Here is a 19,393-nt window from a genome sequence, read left to right as displayed (position 1 = left end):
AACACAGTGCCACCATCGCGGCCCACTTCCAAGGAATGTAAGGGCTTGTTCTCAGTGGCCGACGTGAGTAAGACATTTAAGCTTGTTAGCCCTCGCAAGGCTGACGGCCCCCCTAGCCGCGACCTCAGAGCATGCGCAGACCAGCTGGCTGGAGTGTTTACGGACATATTCAATCTCTCCCTTTCCCAGTCTGCTGTCCCCACTTACTTCAAGATGTCCACCATTGCTCCTGTACCCAATAAAGCAAAAGGTAACTGAACTAAGGCTTGGGGCTAGTTAAGGATCACATCACCTCTATCTTACCAGACACCCTAGACCCTCTTCAATTTGCATACCGCCCCCAATAGATCCACAGACGATGCAATCGCCATCGCACTGCACACTGCCCTATCCCATCTGGACAAGAGGAATACTTATGCAAGAATGCTGTTCATAGACTATAGCTCATCCTTCAATACCATAGTACCCTCCAAGCTCATCACTAAGCTCAGGGTCCTGGGACTGAACCCATCCCTGTGCAACTGGGTCCTGGACTTCCTGACGGGTCGCCCTTAGGTGGTGAAGATAAGAAACAACACCTCTTCGCTGAACCTCAACACTGGGGCCCCAAAAGGGTGCATGCTCAGCCCCCTCCTGTACTCCCATAACTGCGTGGCCAAGCACCCCTCCAACTCAATCCTCAAGTTTGCAGACGACACAACGGTAGTAAGCTTGATTACCAACAACGATGAGACAGCCGACAGGGAGGAGGTCAGGGCTCGGAGTGTGGTACCAGGTAACCTCTCCCTCAACAAAACTAAGGAGCTGATTGTGGACTTCAGGAAACAGCAGAGGGAGCACGCCCCTATCCACATCTTCGGGACCGCAGTTGAGAAGTTGAAAAGCTTCAAGTTCTTCGGACTTCGTCACTGACATCCTGAAATGGTCCACCCACACAGACAGTGTGGTGAAGAACGCGCAACAGCGCCTCTTCAACCTCAGGAGGCTGAAGAAATTTGTCTTGACACCTAAAACCCTCACAAACTTTTACACATGCACAATTAAGAGCATCCTGTCGGGCTGTATCACCGCCCGCTACCGCAGGGCTTTCAAGAGGGTGGAGGCCAACAGACTGTTAAATAGCCATCACTAGCCGGCTACCACTCGGTTACTCAACCCAGCACCTTAGAGGCTGCTGCCCAATATTCATAGACATGGAATCACTGGTCACGTTAATAATGTTTACATACTGCTTTACCCATTTCATAGGAATATATTGTATACTAGCCTACTGTATTTTCGTCTATGCCACTCCGACATTGCTCGTCCTAATAGTATATACATCTTAATTCCATGATTGTACTTTTAGATGTGTGTGTGTACACAGGGTTACCATGGGGTTACCACAGGGTTACCACAGGATGGTCCGATGAGGCTTACCTCTTTGTGTTGTGATGTGAGCTGTTCTTCCAGTTGGCTGCATCTTTCTAAAGCCACACGCAGTCTCTCCCTGACCTGGAAAACAGACAATTATTAGTCTCCATCATTTTACACACTTGCCATTACATCTCTACAAAAGAAGAGATTAGCAGGCAGACAATGTCCTCCACTCTACCAACCTTCTCGTCCAGGGCTTTGTGGTGTTCGAACAGGGACTTGAGTGCCTTGAGGACCTCTACCTCGCTGGAGACCCCGGCAGGAGACTGGGCCTGCCTCTTCACCACCGTCATCCTCAGACTGCGTTCATGACGAGACACCAGACACTCCAGATGCTCCAGGAGAAGCTACGGTCATCACAGAACACACATCAGATGTTACACACACACACCTTCCAGGAAAAGCTACGGTCATCACAGAATAAACAAGTTTCAAACAGCTTGTTCACGCCACACACACACACACACACACACACACACACACACACACACACACACACACACACACACACACACACAGGATTGGGAAATAGTACAGACATGTCTACACACGAGTGTGTGTTGTGCTCAATCCCATGTGGTTCAGCAGCTCAGGGGGGTCCCATCAGAGCTGCAGGCTGACAAAGCCCAGACTCTTCCCTTAATCTCCCCTTCCCCCTTCATATCCCCCCTCTCTACCCCCTTCCTCCCATATTCTACCCTCCATCCTCCCTCTCTCCTCCCTCTCATATTCTACCCTCCATCCTCCCTCTCCCCTTCCTCCCATATTCTACCCTCCATCCTCCCTCTTCCCTTCCTCCCATATTCTACCCTCCATCCTCCCACATTCTACCCTCCATCCTCCCACATTCTACCCTCCATCCCCTCTCCTCCTCCTCCCACCCCCTCTTTCAATTCCTCCTCCCTCCCCTCTCTAATTCCTCCCCCTCCCTCCTCTCCCCAGTCAGTGTCCATCGTTCCTAATTAGACTGACCCAGACTCTGCTCATTGCAACTGGACTGGCAGGCGGATTAACCAGTTAGAGCCGTCATCTGCCACTAGGCCTGAGCAGAGAAGTGACAGACAGGGGAATTATCCTATGGCTGTCTGCGCTGTGACCTGGGAGGGCGGGTGCTCTGTCAACCACTCATTAGGGGTGACCTAATCCTCAGAACAAAGATCAAGCCCTCTCTTAAAAACACTCGTAAATACACACGCACACACACACATACACACACACACTACTAAAACACAAACAGAAACGAATACTCACAGGTCAAACCAGTGGGAGTCTGACACTGTTAATGGACTATGCTAGGGACTGGAAGGGGACTGTGTGTGTGTGTGTGTGTGTGAGACTGACCCGTGTGTTGTTCCTCTCAGCCTTGAGCTCAGCGATCTCCTCCTCCCTCTCCATCAAATGCTCTCGACACACATTCACCTCCTTGGTCAGCGCAGCAAACTCCTGGACAACAACAACAACACATTAACACATCGTTAGAGAGACAGCAAACTCCTGGACAACAACAACAACAACCACATTAACACAACATTAGAGAGACAGCAAACTCCTGGACAACAACAACACATTAACACAACGTTAGACCGGCAGGTCAAATCAATCAAATGGATTTTAGCCCTTTTAAGTCTTTCATAAAGTTAAGTCTGTTGTTATGGAAACTCTTCTCAACACTTAACAGGAGTAACAAGCTGCATCTGAATTGGCACCCTATTCCCTATATAGTGGCACTACTATAGACCAGAGCCCTATTCCCTATATAGTGGTACTACTATAGACCAGAGCCCTATTCCCTATATAGTGGCACTACTATAGACCAGAGCCCTATTCCCTATATAGTGGTACTACTATAGACCAGAGCCCTATTCCCTATATAGTGGTACTACTATAGACCAGAGCCCTATTCCCTATATAGTTCACTACTATAGACCAGAGCCCTATTCCCTATATAGTTCACTACTATAGACCAGAGCCCTATTCCCTATATAGTGGTACTACTATAGACCAGAGCCCTATTCCCTATATAGTTCACTACTATAGACCAGAGCCCTATTCCCTATATAGTGCACTACTATAGACCAGAGCCCTATTCCCTATATAGTGCACTACTATAGACCAGAGCCCTATTCCCTATATAGCGCACTACTATAGACCAGAGCCCTATTCCCTATATAGTGCACTACTATAGACCAGAGCCCTATTCCCTATATAGTGCACTACTATAGACCAGGGCCCTATTCCCTATATAGTGCACTACTATAGACCAGAGCCCTATTCCCTATATAGTGGCACTACTATAGACCAGGGCCCTATTCACTATATAGTGGCACTACTATAGACCAGAGCCCTATTCCCTATATAGTGGTACTACTATAGACCAGAGCCCTATTCCCTATATAGTGCACTACTATAGACCAAAGCCCAGAGGCTGCATACATAATACGTTTCCATGTTGGTAAACAGGTAGGGCAACTACACACATCCTGACAGTCAACAGGTAGGGCAACTACACACATCCTGACAGTCAACAGGTAGGGCAACTACACACATCCTGACAGTCAACAGGTAGGGTAACTACACACATCCTGACAGTCAACAGGTAGGGCAACTACACACATCCTGACAGTCAACAGGTAGGGCATCAACACACATCCTGACAGTCAACAGGTAGGGCAACTACACACATCCTGACAGTCAACAGGTAGGGCATCAACACACATCCTGGCAGTCAACAGGTAGGGCAACTACACACATCCTGGCAGTCAACAGGTAGGGCAACTACACACTTCCTGGCAGTCAACAGGTAGGGCAACTACACACATCCTGACAGTCAACAGGTGGGGTAACTACACACATCCTGGCAGTCAACAGGTAGGGCAACTACACACATCCTGGCAGTCAACAGGTAGGGCATCTACACACATCCTGGCAGTCAACAGGTAGGGCATCTACACACATCCTGACAGTCACCTTTTAAGGTGCAAAGAAAACATTTCAGCTGTATGTTCATGTGAGAATTGAATTAAAATACGATTGAAGTATTGAACGAGTGTTAACACTGTTTCACGAATCTGACTGAAAAATACAACTGGGGTTTCAGAGTACGTTCCGTCACTAAGATTATAATATCTATTCAGAGAGGTCGAGTTCTCCATCTCTCAGAGGACCAGGTGGACACAACCACAGTAAGAGCAGCACACACTGACTACAACCATCAGGAGAGGAGGAGAGATGGAGAGGGGACAGTAGAGGAGGAGAGATGGAGAGGGGACAGTAGAAGAGGAGAGATGGAGATGAAGAGGGGACAGTAGAGGAGGAGAGATGGAGATGAAGAGGGGACAGTAGAGGAGGACAGATGAGAGATGGAGGGGACAGGAGAGGAGGACAGATGAGAGATGGAGGGGACAGGAGAGGAGGACAGATGAGATGGAGGGGACAGGAGAAGAGGACAGATGAGAGATGGAGGGGACAGGAGAGGAGGACAGATGAGAGATGGAGAGGGGACAGTAGAGGAGGACAGATGAGAGATGGAGGGGACAGGAGAGGAGAGAGAGGACAGGAGACACCTTTCCTTTGCCTTCATATTCCAAAGTCTCCCTCCACTCTTCCATCATCCCATTCAATCAACAGTCACCATGCATTAAGACTACATGCAGTTTACCAACCAGAGACTCTTGCCCTATACCACCCACACCCCTTAACAGATTCCGTGATGGTTGTGCCGACAGAATGAACCATCCTGATATTTGGTTCCCTGAGTATCCAGGCCTTCTTTGCGGGCGGGCGGGCGGGCGGGCACGCACACACACGCGCGCACACACACACACACACACACACACACACACACACACACACTGGCCTGAGGAAGCTGTCTTCTTTCCCCCTCTTATACAGTGCCTTGCGAAAGTATTCGGCCCCCTTGAACTTTGCGACCTTTTGCCACATTTCAGGCTTCAAACATAAAGATATAAAACTGTATTTTTTTGTGAAGAATCAACAACAAGTGGGACACAATCATGAAGTGGAACGACATTTATTGGATATTTCAAACTTTTTTAACAAGTCAAAAACTGAAAAATTGGGCGTGCAAAATGATTCAGCCCCCTTAAGTTAATACTTTGTAGCGCCACCTTTTGCTGTGATTACAGCTGTAAGTCGCTTGGGGTATGTCTCTATCAGTTTTGCATATCGAGAGACTGACATTTTTTCCCATTACTCCTTGCAAAACAGCTCGAGCTCAGTGAGGTTGGATGGAGAGCATTTGTGAACAGCAGTTTTCAGTTCTTTCCACAGATTCTCGATTGGATTCAGGTCTGGACTTTGACTTGGCCATTCTAACACCTGGATATGTTTATTTTTGAACCATTCCATTGTAGATTTTGCTTTATGTTTTGAATCATTGTCTTGTTGGAAGACAAATCTCCGTCCCAGTCTCAGGTCTTTTGCAGACTCCATCAGGTGTTCTTCCAGAATGGTCCGGTATTTGGCTCCATCCATCTTCCCATCAATTTTAACCATCTTCCCTGTCCCTGCTGAAGAAAAGCAGGCCCAAACCATGATGCTGCCACCACCATGTTTGACAGTGGGGATGGTGTGTTCAGCTGTGTTGCTTTTACGCCAAACATAACGTTTTGCATTGTTGCCAAAAAGTTCAATTTTGGTTTCATCTGACCAGAGCACCTTCTTCCACATGTTTGGTGTGTCTCCCAGGTGGCTTGTGGCCAACTTTAAACGACACTTTTTATGGATATCTTTAAGAAATGGCTTTCTTCTTGCCACTCTTCCATAAAGGCCAGATTTGTGCAATATACGACTGATTGTTGTCCTATGGACAGAGTCTCCCACCTCAGCTGTAGATCTCTGCAGTTCATCCAGAGTGATCATGGGCCTCTTGGCTGCATCTCTGATCAGTCTTCTCCTTGTATGAGCTGAAAGTTTAGAGGGACGGCCAGGTCTTGGTAGATTTGCAGTGGTCTGATACTCCTTCCATTTCAATATTATCGCTTGCACGGTGCTCCTTGGGATGTTTAAAGCTTGGGAAATCTTTTTGTATCCAAATCCGGCTTTAAACTTCTTCACAACAGTATCTCGGACCTGCCTGGTGTGTTCCTTGTTCTTCATGATGCTCTCTGCGCTTTTAACGGACCTCTGAGACTATCACAGTGCAGGTGCATTTATACGGAGACTTGATTACACACAGGTGGATTGTATTTATCATCATTAGTCATTTAGGTCAACATTGGATCATTCAGAGATCCTCACTGAACTTCTGGAGAGAGTTTGCTGCACTGAAAGTAAAGGGGCTGAATAATTTTGCACGCCCAATTTTTCAGTTTTTGATTTGTTAAAAAAAGTTTGAAATATCCAATAAATGTCGTTCCACTTCATGATTGTGTCCCACTTGTTGTTGATTCTTCACAAAAAAATACAGTTTTATATCTTTATGTTTGAAGCCTGAAATGTGGCAAAAGGTCGCAAAGTTCAAGGGGGCCCGAATACTTTCGCAAGGCACTGTATATTGATCTACTTCTTTGGAGACTGGCACCGATTCCACACGAGAGACCATGGGAGTTTTTGATTGGCCTGACCATGCATAAGTGCCCGTCCTTTAGCCAGTGAGGGAGGAGTAGGAGGCGGGCAAAGGGGTTATTATGTAGGGAGTTGGAATGTTGGATTCCTGAATTCCAGAGCAGAGTCTGATGTACAACCAGCCGAGAGAGCGAGAGAGAGAGCGAGAGAGCGAGAGAGCGAGAGAGAGGCCCTGCCTGTCTGGCTACTTCAGTACAGCCTGCCCTGCATACTCTCTCCTTTCCTTCCATTTACCCACGCTCTCCTTCTTGGTCTCCCTTCATCTCTCTGTCTCGTCTCATCACTGTCTGTCTGAAATCTGTCTTGCCTACTACTAACCAAAAAGCCATACTGTGTACTAACCACACAACATACTATTTAGTAGAAATGTATGCAGCCGTTCACTAATCGTACAACATACTATTTAGTACATAGTGTTTAGCAGAAGAGTATTCAGTAAGCAACAAATATCAACATATTAGGGTCTCCCATACTGACAATCAGTGTTGGGGTTAGTTACCTGGAAACTAATATATTACATATTACTCTGTACATTTAACAAAAGGTAACGCGTTACTTTATAATATTACTTTGCATGTCGAAGGGAGCCGGCGTTATAGTCATGAAAAAAAATCTCTAAACGTTTTGGACTGTCGGAGGGAGTCGCGCGCTCTACCAAAGATAGGCTGGTTACTAGGCTGGTTACTAACTCAGGTCTGATCACTGGTTCCTCCTTCCATCTAATAGGCTGGTTACTAACTCAGGTCTGATCACTGGTTCCTCCTCCCATCTGATAGGCTGGTTACTAACTCAGGTCTTATCACTGGTTCCTCCTTCCATCTAATAGGCTGGTTACTAACTCAGGTCTGATCACTGGTTCCTCCTTCCATCTAATAGGCTGGTTACTAACTCAGGTCTGATCACTGGTTCCTCCTTCCATCTGATAGGCTGGTTACTAACTCAGGTCTGATCACTAGTTGCTCCTTCCATCTGATAGGCTGGTTACTAACTCAGGTCTGATCACTGGTTCGTCCTCCCATCTGATAGGCTGGTTACTAACTCAGGTCTGATCACTGGTTCCTCCTTCCATCTGATAGGCTGGTTACTAACTCAGGTCTGATCACTGGTTCCTCCTCCCATCTGATAGGCTGGTTACTAACTCAGGTCTGATCACTGGTTCCTCCTTCCATCTAATAGGCTGGTTACTAACTCAGGTCTGATCACTGGTTCCTCCTTCCATCTGATAGGCTGGTTACTAACTCAGGTCTGATCACTGGTTCCTCCTCCCATCTGATAGGCTGGTTACTAACTCAGGTCTGATCACTGGTTCCTCCTTCCATCTGATAGGCTGGTTACCAACTCAGGTCTGATCACTGGTTCCTCCTTCCATCTGATAGGCTGGTTACTAACTCAGGTCTGATCACTGGTTCCTCCTTCCATCTGATAGGCTGGTTACTAACTCAGGTCTGATCACTGGTTCCTCCTTCCATCTGATAGGCTGGTTACTAACTCAGGTCTGATCACTGGTTCCTCCTTCCATCTGATAGGCTGGTTACTAACTCAGGTCTGATCACTAGTTCCTCCTTCCATCTGATAGGCTGGTTACTAACTCAGGTCTGATCACTGGTTCCTCCTTCCATCTGATAGGCTGGTTACTAACTCAGGTCTGAACACTAGTTCCTCCTTCCATCTGATAGGCTGGTTACTAACTCAGGTCTGATCACTGGTTCCTCCTTCCATCTGATAGGCTGGTTACTAACTCAGGTCTGATCACTGGTTCCTCCTCCCATCTGATAGGCTGGTTACTAACTCAGGTCTGATCACTGGTTCCTCCTCCCATCTGATAGGCTGGTTACTAACTCAGGTCTGATCGCTGGTTCCTCCTTCCATCTGATAGGCTGGTTACTAACTCAGGTCTGATCGCTGGTTCCTCCTTCCATCTGATAGGCTGGTTACTAACTCAGGTCTGATCACTGGTTCCTCCTCCCATCTGATAGGCTGGTTACTAACTCAGGTCTGAACACTAGTTCCTCCTTCCATCTGTGGCACTGCTTTCCTGTGCTAGTCTAGTGTGCTGCACTGTCATCTGAGCTGCTGAATTAGCCATATATACTGGAGGACAAACATCTGTACAGGTTAGCTGGCTTTTCATTCAAAATCTCTCTCTCACGTCGCCAGTTCTGGTTAAATGAGGAAACAAGTTGAGATCGGATCCTGAAAACGCTCACACGGTAGGGTTATGATTCTAAAAATAACACACTTTACTTCACAAAGTAACTATTAATGTATTACCAAGTGTTGAAAAGTAATACATGATATTGCTAGTTACTCGTAAAAGTAATCGGATTACATTTCATTACTTTTGTTGCCCCCCCCCCCCATCGTTGCATCTCTTGTTTCATTTTTCTCCAGCCCCGCCCCCTTCTCTAATAATTATGCTAATTATCAGTTGTCGTCAAACACGAGGGTCTCGAAACAAGATTCCCTTCCCCAATAGTGTTTTATTTTACCTTTATTTAACTAGGCAAGTCAGTTAAGAACAAATTCTTATTTTCAATGACGGCCTAGGAACAGTGGGTTAAGTGCCTGTTCAGGGACAGAACGACAGATTTGTACCTTGTACCTTTGTACCTTGTCAGCTCGGGGATTTGAACTCGCAACCTTCCGGTTACTAGTCCAACGCTCTAACCACTAGGCTACCCTGCCGCCCCAGCATGCGGCGAATCAAACTAGACGAAAAGCCAAATTGAGTATGAAATCCTGGCACTTTAAAAAAACACTACATTTTCAAAATGTCACAAACTATGAAAATAAATCTGCGACCTCTGTGTCACTTTCTTTTTCACCTCTGTGGTGCCCCTGTGCGTCTCTCTCCTCTTTGTACTAAAGACATGTGACCAAACCGGACACCAAAGGGCAGCTTTTCTCTTTTCTACATCACCAAAGGCAAAAAAGGCTTCAGTCAGACATGCTTTAATGTTTAGCACACAAGTCTATCTAGGCTAAGGGCCCCGTGGTAACGGCCTAATGTGGGCTCGACTGATAAGCAGCGTGTCTGTCTGTCCACTGTCCATCCATCAGTGCAGCACTAAGAGGCCTGAGAGCAGAGTGGGACAAAAGCACAGCTGAATGCTCTCCTTGTCATTTCTGACCTAGCGCTTCGGGGGGGAAGAGAGAAATACCACTGAAGATCATTTATCTTACTCCTGTCAGCACGGCTTCCTAGAATATATGTTGAGAGTGTGATATGTGTGTGCGTCTAAGTGAGTGCACCGAGCGTCCCCGTGTGCTTGGTGTCCCCGTGTGCTTGGTGTCTCCATGTGCCTGCATATCCTAACTCCCCCTGAGACACCCTCGGAGACTGGGGTCACAGCCAGGATCAACCATTATCAACACAGACCCCTGGAGCAACTAGGATTAAGTGCCTTGCACATCAACTTGTGTTTCACCTTGTTGGCATGGGGATTCAGGAATAGCGACCTTTGGATAACTTGGTCACCGCTAGGCTACCTGCAACCTGTTGTCCTCCTGGTATTACAGTCTAGATAGGACATCTGGTGGGATAAATGAACACAGAAACTGTTCTGTATTAACAGAAACCTGTATTTGCTGCTGTGGGACACCACCAGCGTCGGGAAGGTTTCTTGCCTGCCTCCCTCCCTCCCTCCCTCCCTCCAGCATGACAGCTCCCTCCCTCCCTCCCTCCCTCCAGCATGACAGCTCCCTCCCTCCCTCCCTCCCTCCAGCATGACAGCTCCCTCCCTCCCTTCTTCCCTCCCTCCAGCATGACGGCTCCCTCCCTCCCTCCTTCCCTCCCTCCAGCATGACGGCTCCCTCCCTCCCTCCCTCCAGCATGACGGCTCCCTAACTCCCTCCCTCCCTCCCTCCCTACAGCATCACGGCTCCCTCCCTCCCTCCCTCCAGCATGACGGCTCCCTCCCTCCCTCCCTCCCTCCAGCATGACGGCTCCCTCCCTCCCTCCAGCATGACGGCTCCCTCCCTCCCTCCCTCCAGCATGACGGCTCCCTCCCTCCCTCCAGCATGATGGCTCCCTCCCTCCCTCCATCATGACGGCTCCCTCCCTCCCTCCAGCATGACGGCTCCCTAACTCCCTCCCTCCCTCCAGCATGACAGCTCCCTCCCTCCCTCCCTCCCTCCAGCATGACAGCTCCCTCCCTCCCTTCTTCCCTCCCTCCAGCATGACGGCTCCCTCCCTCCCTCCTTCCCTCCCTCCAGCATGACGGCTCCCTCCCTCCCTCCCTCCAGCATGACGGCTCCCTAACTCCCTCCCTCCCTCCCTCCCTCCAGCATGACGGCTCCCTCCCTCCCTCCCTCCAGCATGACGGCTCCCTCCCTCCCTCCCTCCCTCCAGCATGACGGCTCCCTCCCTCCCTCCAGCATGACGGCTCCCTCCCTCCCTCCCTCCAGCATGACGGCTCCCTCCCTCCCTCCAGCATGATGGCTCCCTCCCTCCCTCCATCATGACGGCTCCCTCCCTCCCTCCAGCATGACGGCTCCCTAACTCCCTCCCTCCCTCCAGCATGACGGCTCCCTCCCTCCCTCCCTCCAGCATGACGGCTCCCTCCCTCCCTCCAGCATGACGGCTCCCTCCCTCCCTCCAGCATGACGGCTCCCTCCCTCCCTCCAGCATGACGGCTCCCTCCCTCCCTCCAGCATGACGGCTCCCTCCCTCCCTCCAGCATGACGGCTCCCTCCCTCCAGCATGACGGCTCCCTCCCTCCAGCATGACGGCTCCCTCCCTCCAGCATGACGGCTCCCTCCTCCTCTCGTGTTACCTTTATTTAACTAGGCAAGTCAGCTAAGAATGAATTATTATTTACAATGATGGCCTAGACCGGCCAAACCCAGATGACGCTGGGCCAATAGTGCGCCGCCCTATGGGACTCCCAATCATGGCTGGTTGTGAAACAGCCTTGATTCGAACCTGGGTGTCTGTATTGATGCCTCTCAGCACTGAGCAGTGCCTTAGACCGCTGCCCCACTCAGTAGCCCCAAAATTCATTCCAGTATGACAGCTCCCTCCCTCATTCCAGAAGGACACTTCAGAGAGAGACCTCATTAACAGGTTTGTGTAAACCCAAACAGAACAGTCCTCATTAACAGGCCTGTGTAAAGCCAAACAGAACAGTCCTCATTAACAGGTCTGTGTAAAGCCAAACAGAACAGTCCTCATTAACAGGTCTGTGTAAAGCCAAACAGAACAGTCCTCATTAACAGGTCTGTGTAAACCCAAACAGAACAGTCATCATTAACAGGTCTGTGTAAATCCAAACAGAACTGTCCTCATTAACAGGTCTGTGTAAACCCAAACAGAACAGTCATCATTAACAGGTCTGTGTAAAGCCAAACAGAACAGTCCTCATTAACAGGTCTGTGTAAAGCCAAACAGAACAGTCCTCATTAACAGGTCTGTGTAAAGCCAAACAGAACAGTCCTCATTAACAGGTCTGTGTAAAGCCAAACAGAACAGTCCTCATTAACAGGTATGTGTAAAGCCAAACAGTGTAGACAGTAGTCATGAAAAACACACACCACCATATGGTGTGGTCTGTGATGCGTCAGACAGAGACAGGTGACAGGGAGCAGCCCTGTTTGTTTAAACACACAGAGGTAAACTCACTTTACATCACTTACATGTTTACACCACAACGACAACCTCTGACAGAGAGACACGGGGAATGAGAGAGAGAGACACGGGGAGTGAGAGAGAGACGGGGAGTGAGAGAGAGAGAGAGACGGGGAGTGAGAGACGGGGAGTGAGAGAGCGAGAGACGGGGAGTGAGAGAGCGAGAGACGGGGAGTGAGAGAGCGAGAGACGGGGAGTGAGAGAGCGAGAGACGGGGAGTGAGAGAGCGAGAGACGAGGAGTGAGAGAGCGAGAGACGGGGAGTGAGAGAGCGAGAGACGGGGAGTGAGAGAGAGAGAGACGGGGAGTGAGAGAGAGAGAGACGGGGAGTGAGAGAGAGAGAGACGGGGAGAGAGAGAGAGATGGGGAGTGAGAGAGAGAGAGACGGGGAGTGAGAGAGAGAGAGACGGGGAGTGAGAGAGAGAGAGACGGGGAATGAGAGAGAGAGACGGGGAATGAGAGAGAGAGACGGGGAATGAGAGAGAGAGACGGGGAATGAGAGAGAGAGACGGGGAATGAGAGAGAGAGACGGGGAATGAGAGAGAGAGACGGGGAATGAGAGAGAGAGACGGGGAATGAGAGAGAGAGACGGGGAATGAGAGAGAGAGAGAGACGGGGAATGAGAGAGAGAGAGACGGGGAATGAGAGAGAGAGAGAGACGGGGAATGAGAGAGAGAGAGAGAGAGAGAGAGAGAGAGGGAATGAGAGAGAGAGAGAGAGAGACGGGGAATGAGAGAGAGAGAGAGACGGGGAATGAGAGAGAGAGAGAGACGGGGAATGAGAGAGAGAGAGAGACAGGGAATGAGAGAGAGAGAGAGACAGGGAATGAGAGAGAGAGAGAGACAGGGAATGAGAGAGAGACGGTGAGGAGAGAGAGAGAGACGGGGAATGAGAGAGAGAGACGGGGAATGAGAGAGAGAGAGAGACGGGGAATGAGAGAGAGAGAGAGACGGGGAATGAGAGAGAGAGAGAGACGGGGAATGAGAGAGAGAGAGAGACGGGGAATGAGAGAGAGAGAGAGACGGGGAATGAGAGAGAGAGAGAGACGGGGAATGAGAGAGAGAGAGAGACGGGGAATGAGAGAGAGAGAGAGACGGGGAATGAGAGAGAGAGAGAGAGGGGAATGAGAGAGAGAGAGAGACGGGGAATGAGAGAGAGAGAGAGACGGGGAATGAGAGAGAGAGAGAGACGGGGAATGAGAGAGAGAGAGAGACGGGGAATGAGAGAGAGAGAGAGACGGGGAATGAGAGAGAGAGACGGGGAATGAGAGAGAGAGAGAGACGGGGAATGAGAGAGAGAGAGAGACGGGGAATGAGAGAGAGAGAGAGACGGGGAATGAGAGAGAGAGAGAGATGGGGAATGAGAGAGAGAGAGAGACGGGGAATGAGAGAGAGAGAGAGACGGGGAATGAGAGTGAGAGAGAGACGGGGAATGAGAGAGAGAGAGAGACGGGGAATGAGAGAGAGAGAGAGACGGGGAATGAGAGAGAGAGAGAGACGGGGAATGAGAGAGAGAGAGAGAGACGGGGAATGAGAGAGAGAGAGAGACGGGAATGAGAGAGAGAGAGAGAGACGGGGAATGAGAGAGAGAGAGAGAGACGGGGAATGAGAGAGAGAGAGAGACGGGAATGAGAGAGAGAGAGAGAGACGGGAATGAGAGAGAGAGAGAGAGACGGGGAATGAGAGAGAGAGAGAGAGAGAGACGGGGAATGAGAGAGAGAGAGAGAGACGGGGAATGAGAGAGAGAGAGAGACGGGGAATGAGAGAGAGAGAGAGACGGGGAATGAGAGAGAGAGAGAGACGGGGAATGAGAGAGAGAGAGAGACGGGGAATGAGAGAGAGAGAGACGGGGAATGAGAGAGAGAGACGGTGAGGAGAGAGAGAGACGGGGAATGAGAGAGAGAGAGAAACGGGGAATGAGAGAGAGAGAGAAACGGGGAATGAGAGAGAGAGAGAAACGGGAATGAGAGAGAGAGACGGGGAATGAGAGAGAGAGACGGGGAATGAGAGAGAGAGACGGTAAGGAGAGAGAGAGACGGAGAACGGAGAATGAGAGAGAGAGACGGAGAGGAGAGAGAGAGACGGGGAATGAGAGAGAGAGAGAGACGGGGAATGAGAGAGAGAGAGAGACGGGGAATGAGAGAGAGAGAGAGACGGGGAATGAGAGAGAGAGAGAGAGACGGGGAATGAGAGAGAGAGACGGGGAATGAGAGAGAGAGACGGGGAATGAGAGAGAGAGACGGGGAATGAGAGAGAGAGACGGGGAATGAGGGAGAGAGACGGGGAATGAGGGAGAGACGGTGAGGAGAGAGAGAGACGGTGAGGAGAGAGAGAGAGACGGTGAGGAGAGAGAGAGAGACGGTGAGGAGAGGAGAGAAACACTAAATATACATATTCACCCTTTGAATGGCACACATACACAATCCATGTCTCCAGGCTTTTAAATCCTTCTTTAACCCGTCTCCTCCCCTTCATCTACACTGATTGAAGTGGATTTAACAGGTGACATCAATAAGGGATCGTATCTTTCACCTGTTCAGTCTGTGTCATGGAAAGAGCAGGTGTTCCTAATGCTTTGTACACACACAGAGAGACAGAGAAAAAGAGAGAGAGGGGATCTACCGGATGTCATGTTTGATAAGATTGGACATTTCCAAGTGAATGTAAACAAGAGACATTGTGCAAATAGACGCACGTTTGTCTGAAGAAAGAACAGTACTGGCTCTGGAACAGCATGTACACACACACACACACACACACACACACACACACACCTCTATTAAATATGTAAGGTGGAGCACGTGCATACACCCATTTGGATGAAATGGGAGCAGCCTCTCTGTGTTCGCTGGGCAGATGTCCGGTGGGTAACAGAGAGGGTGTGATGTTACCGCGGGTCGTCTCGTCTGTCAGGAGGTGAGCCCTCGACCGCGGGTCGTCTCGTCTGTCAGGAGGTGAGCCCTCTACCGCGGGTCGTCTCTTCTGTCAGGAGGTGAACCCTCTACCGCGGGTCGTCTCGTCTGTCGGGAGGTGAGCCCTCTACCGCGGGTCGTCTCGTCTGTCAGGAGGTGAGCCCTCTACCGCGGGTCGTCTCGTCTGTCGGGAGGTGAGCCCTCTACCGCGAGTCGTCTCGTCTGTCAGGAGGTGAGTCCTCGACCGAGGGTTCAAGTTCCAGACGGGTGAGTCACATTGGTGGAACTCCCAATTGATAGGAGGCCGGGCCCACATGGTGGAAGATACAGGGGGGAAATGACACAGCACAGCTTCTTCCAGAAAGACAGTTGCTTTCAAATGAGGGATTTGGTGGCAAAAACAGTCAATCTGTATGTACGAACGACACATTGACACATCCAGCCCACAGCGAGAGGTTAAAAAACAAACACTTTGTCAGCATGTCTTTAATAAGCACGTAGGATGTTAGGGAACTGTAAAACAATTTCACATGTAGAATACAATGTAAATGCCAATGGTGTTGATACCAGGCTGCCAACAGCACTCTGCAATCTGAAGCCACGGAGACGTTTCGCCCTGAACCACACAACTCCAGGCATCTGCGGGTCAAAAGCCAAAGTACCCCAGACAACGGGCTTCCGGCTCGGGGCACACCAGGGCACTTGAGCACTACACACTGTAAAGACAGAAAGGACCTTGGCTGAACAGTGTGTTGAGCTGGAGCCTGGCCCATGGCAGGCAGCATCTCCTGAAACTGTTATCTACTCTGCTATTCCATCTGGGTAGAGACTGCAGCAACACTGGTCTAACAGACTCTCTACTCTGCTATTACATCTGGTAAGAGACTGCAGCAACACTGGTCTGAATCTACTCTGCTGTTACATCTGGTAAGAGACTGCAGCAACACTGGTCTGACTCTCTACTCTGCTGTTACATCTGGTAAGAGACTGCAGCAACACTGGTCTGACTCTCTGCTCTGCTATTACATCTGGTAAGAGACTGCAGCAACACTGGTCTAACTCTCTACTCTGCTGTTCCATCTGGTAAGAGACTGCAGCAACACTGGTCTAACTCTCTACTCTGCTAGTACATCTGGTAAGAGACTGCAGCAACACTGGTCTGAATCTACTCTGCTATTACATCTGGTAAGAGACTGCAGCAACACTGGTCTAACAGACTCTCTACTCTGCTGTTACATCTGGTAAGAGACTGCAGCAACACTGGTCTGAATCTACTCTGCTATTACATCTGGTAAGAGACTGCAGCAACACTGGTCTGACTCTCTACTCTGCTATTACATCTGGTAAGAGACTGCAGCAACACTGGTCTGACTCTCTACTCTGCTATTACATCTGGTAAGAGACTGCAGCAACACTGGTCTGACAGACTCTCTACTCTGCTGTTCCATCTGGTAAGAGACTGCAGCAACACTGTTCTAACAGACTCTCTACTCTGCTGTTTCATCTGGTAAGAGACTGCAGCAACACTGGTCTAACAGACTCTCTACTCTGCTGTTCCATCTGGTAAGAGACTGCAGCAACACTGGTCTAACAGACTCTCTACTCTGCTGTTACATCTGGTAAGAGACTGCAGCAACACTGGTCTGAATCTATTCTGCTATTACATCTGGTAAGAGACTGCAGCAACACTGGTCTAACAGACTCTCTACTCTGCTGTTACATCTGGTAAGAGACTGCAGCAACACTGGTCTGAATCTACTCTGCTATTACATCTGGTAAGAGACTGCAGCAACACTGGTCTGACTCTCTACTCTGCTATTACATCTGGTAAGAGACTGCAGCAACACTGGTCTGACTCTCTACTCTGCTATTACATCTGGTAAGAGACTGCAGCAACACTGGTCTAACAGACTCTCTACTCTGCTGTTTCATCTGGTAAGAGACTGCAGCAACACTGGTCTAACAGACTCTCTACTCTGCTATTACATCTGGTAAGAGACTGCAGCAACACTGGTCTGAATCTACTCTGCTATTACATCTGGTAAGAGACTGCAGCAACACTGGTCTGACTCTCTACTCTGCTATTACATCTGGTAAGAGACTGCAGCAACACTGGTCTGACTCTCTACTCTGCTATTACATCTGGTAAGAGACTGCAGCAACACTGGTCTGACAGACTCTCTACTCTGCTATTACATCTGGTAAGAGACTGCAGCAACACTGGTCTGAATCTACTCTGCTATTACATCTGGTAAGAGACTGCAGCAACACTGGTCTGAATCTGCTCTGCTATTACATCTGGTTAGAGACTGCAGCAACACTGGTCTGAATCTACTCTGCTATTACATCTGGTAAGAGACTGCAGCAACACTGGTCTGAATCTACTCTGCTATTACATCTGGTAAGAGACTGCAGCAACACTGGTCTGACTCTCTACTCTGCTATTACATCTGGTAAGAGACTGCAGCAACACTGGTCTGACTCTCTACTCTGCTATTACATCTGGTAAGAGACTGCAGCAACACTGGTCTGACAGACTCTCTACTCTGCTATTACATCTGGTAAGAGACTGCAGCAACACTGGTCTGAATCTACTCTGCTATTACATCTGGTAAGAGACTGCAGCAACACTGGTCTGAATCTGCTCTGCTATTACATCTGGTTAGAGACTGCAGCAACACTGGTCTGAATCTACTCTGCTATTACATCTGGTAAGAGACTGCAGCAACACTGGTCTGACTCTCTACTCTGCTATTACATCTGGTAAGAGACTGCAGCAACACTGGTCTGACAGACTCTCTACTCTGCTGTTCCATCTGGTAAGAGACTGCAGCAACACTGGTCTAACAGACTCTCTACTCTGCTGTTTCATCTGGTAAGAGACTGCAGCAACACTGGTCTGAATCTACTCTGCTATTACATCTGGTAAGAGACTGCAGCAACACTGGTCTGACTCTCTACTCTGCTATTACATCTGGTAAGAGACTGCAGCAACACTGGTCTGACTCTCTACTCTGCTATTACATCTGGTAAGAGACTGCAGCAACACTGGTCTGACAGACTCTCTACTCTGCTATTACATCTGGTAAGAGACTGCAGCAACACTGGTCTGAATCTACTCTGCTATTACATCTGGTAAGAGACTGCAGCAACACTGGTCTGAATCTGCTCTGCTATTACATCTGGTTAGAGACTGCAGCAACACTGGTCTGAATCTACTCTGCTATTACATCTGGTAAGAGACTGCAGCAACACTGGTCTGAATCTACTCTGCTATTACATCTGGTAAGAGACTGCAGCAACACTGGTCTGACAGACTCTCTACTCTGCTATTACATCTGGTAAGAGACTGCAGCAACACTGGTCTGACTCTCTACTCTGCTATTACATCTGGTAAGAGACTGCAGCAACACTGGTCTGACTCTCTACTCTGCTATTACATCTGGTAAGAGACTGCAGCAACACTGGTCTGACAGACTCTCTACTCTGCTATTACATCTGGTAAGAGACTGCAGCAACACTGGTCTGAATCTACTCTGCTATTACATCTGGTAAGAGACTGCAGCAACACTGGTCTGAATCTGCTCTGCTATTACATCTGGTTAGAGACTGCAGCAACACTGGTCTGAATCTACTCTGCTATTACATCTGGTAAGAGACTGCAGCAACACTGGTCTGAATCTACTCTGCTTTTACATCTGGTAAGAGACTGCAGCAACACTGGTCTGACAGACTCTCTACTCTGCTATTACATCTGATAAGAGACTGCAGCAACACTGGTCTGACTCTCTACTCTGCTATTACATCTGGTAAGAGACTGCAGCAACACTGGTCTGAATCTACTCTGCTATTACA

At 49.1% G+C, this 19,393-nt stretch overlaps 1 protein-coding gene across 13 annotated transcripts in view; it reads right to left on the bottom strand.

The window, feature by feature from the left end:
* The window catches only part of LOC139411755 (liprin-alpha-1-like), an 86,007-nt gene that overhangs the window by 42,838 nt on the left and 23,776 nt on the right, over window positions 1-19,393 (bottom strand). For all 13 annotated transcript variants that reach the window (XM_071158461.1, XM_071158460.1, XM_071158464.1 and 10 more), the window contains exons 3-5: window positions 2,758-2,859; window positions 1,599-1,763; window positions 1,420-1,494 (exon numbers count right to left, since the gene is read on the bottom strand). In XM_071158461.1, coding sequence (XP_071014562.1) covers window positions 1,420-1,494; window positions 1,599-1,763; window positions 2,758-2,859 — 342 coding nt within the window. The remainder of the gene's footprint in view (window positions 1-1,419; window positions 1,495-1,598; window positions 1,764-2,757; window positions 2,860-19,393) is intronic.

The sequence above is a fragment of the Oncorhynchus clarkii genome, chromosome 6 (genome assembly GCF_045791955.1).
Source record: "Oncorhynchus clarkii lewisi isolate Uvic-CL-2024 chromosome 6, UVic_Ocla_1.0, whole genome shotgun sequence".
Taxonomy (NCBI): Eukaryota; Metazoa; Chordata; class Actinopteri; order Salmoniformes; family Salmonidae; genus Oncorhynchus; species Oncorhynchus clarkii.
Note: the sequence above shows the minus strand (reverse complement) of the source record. Positions and strands in the feature narration are given on the sequence as shown.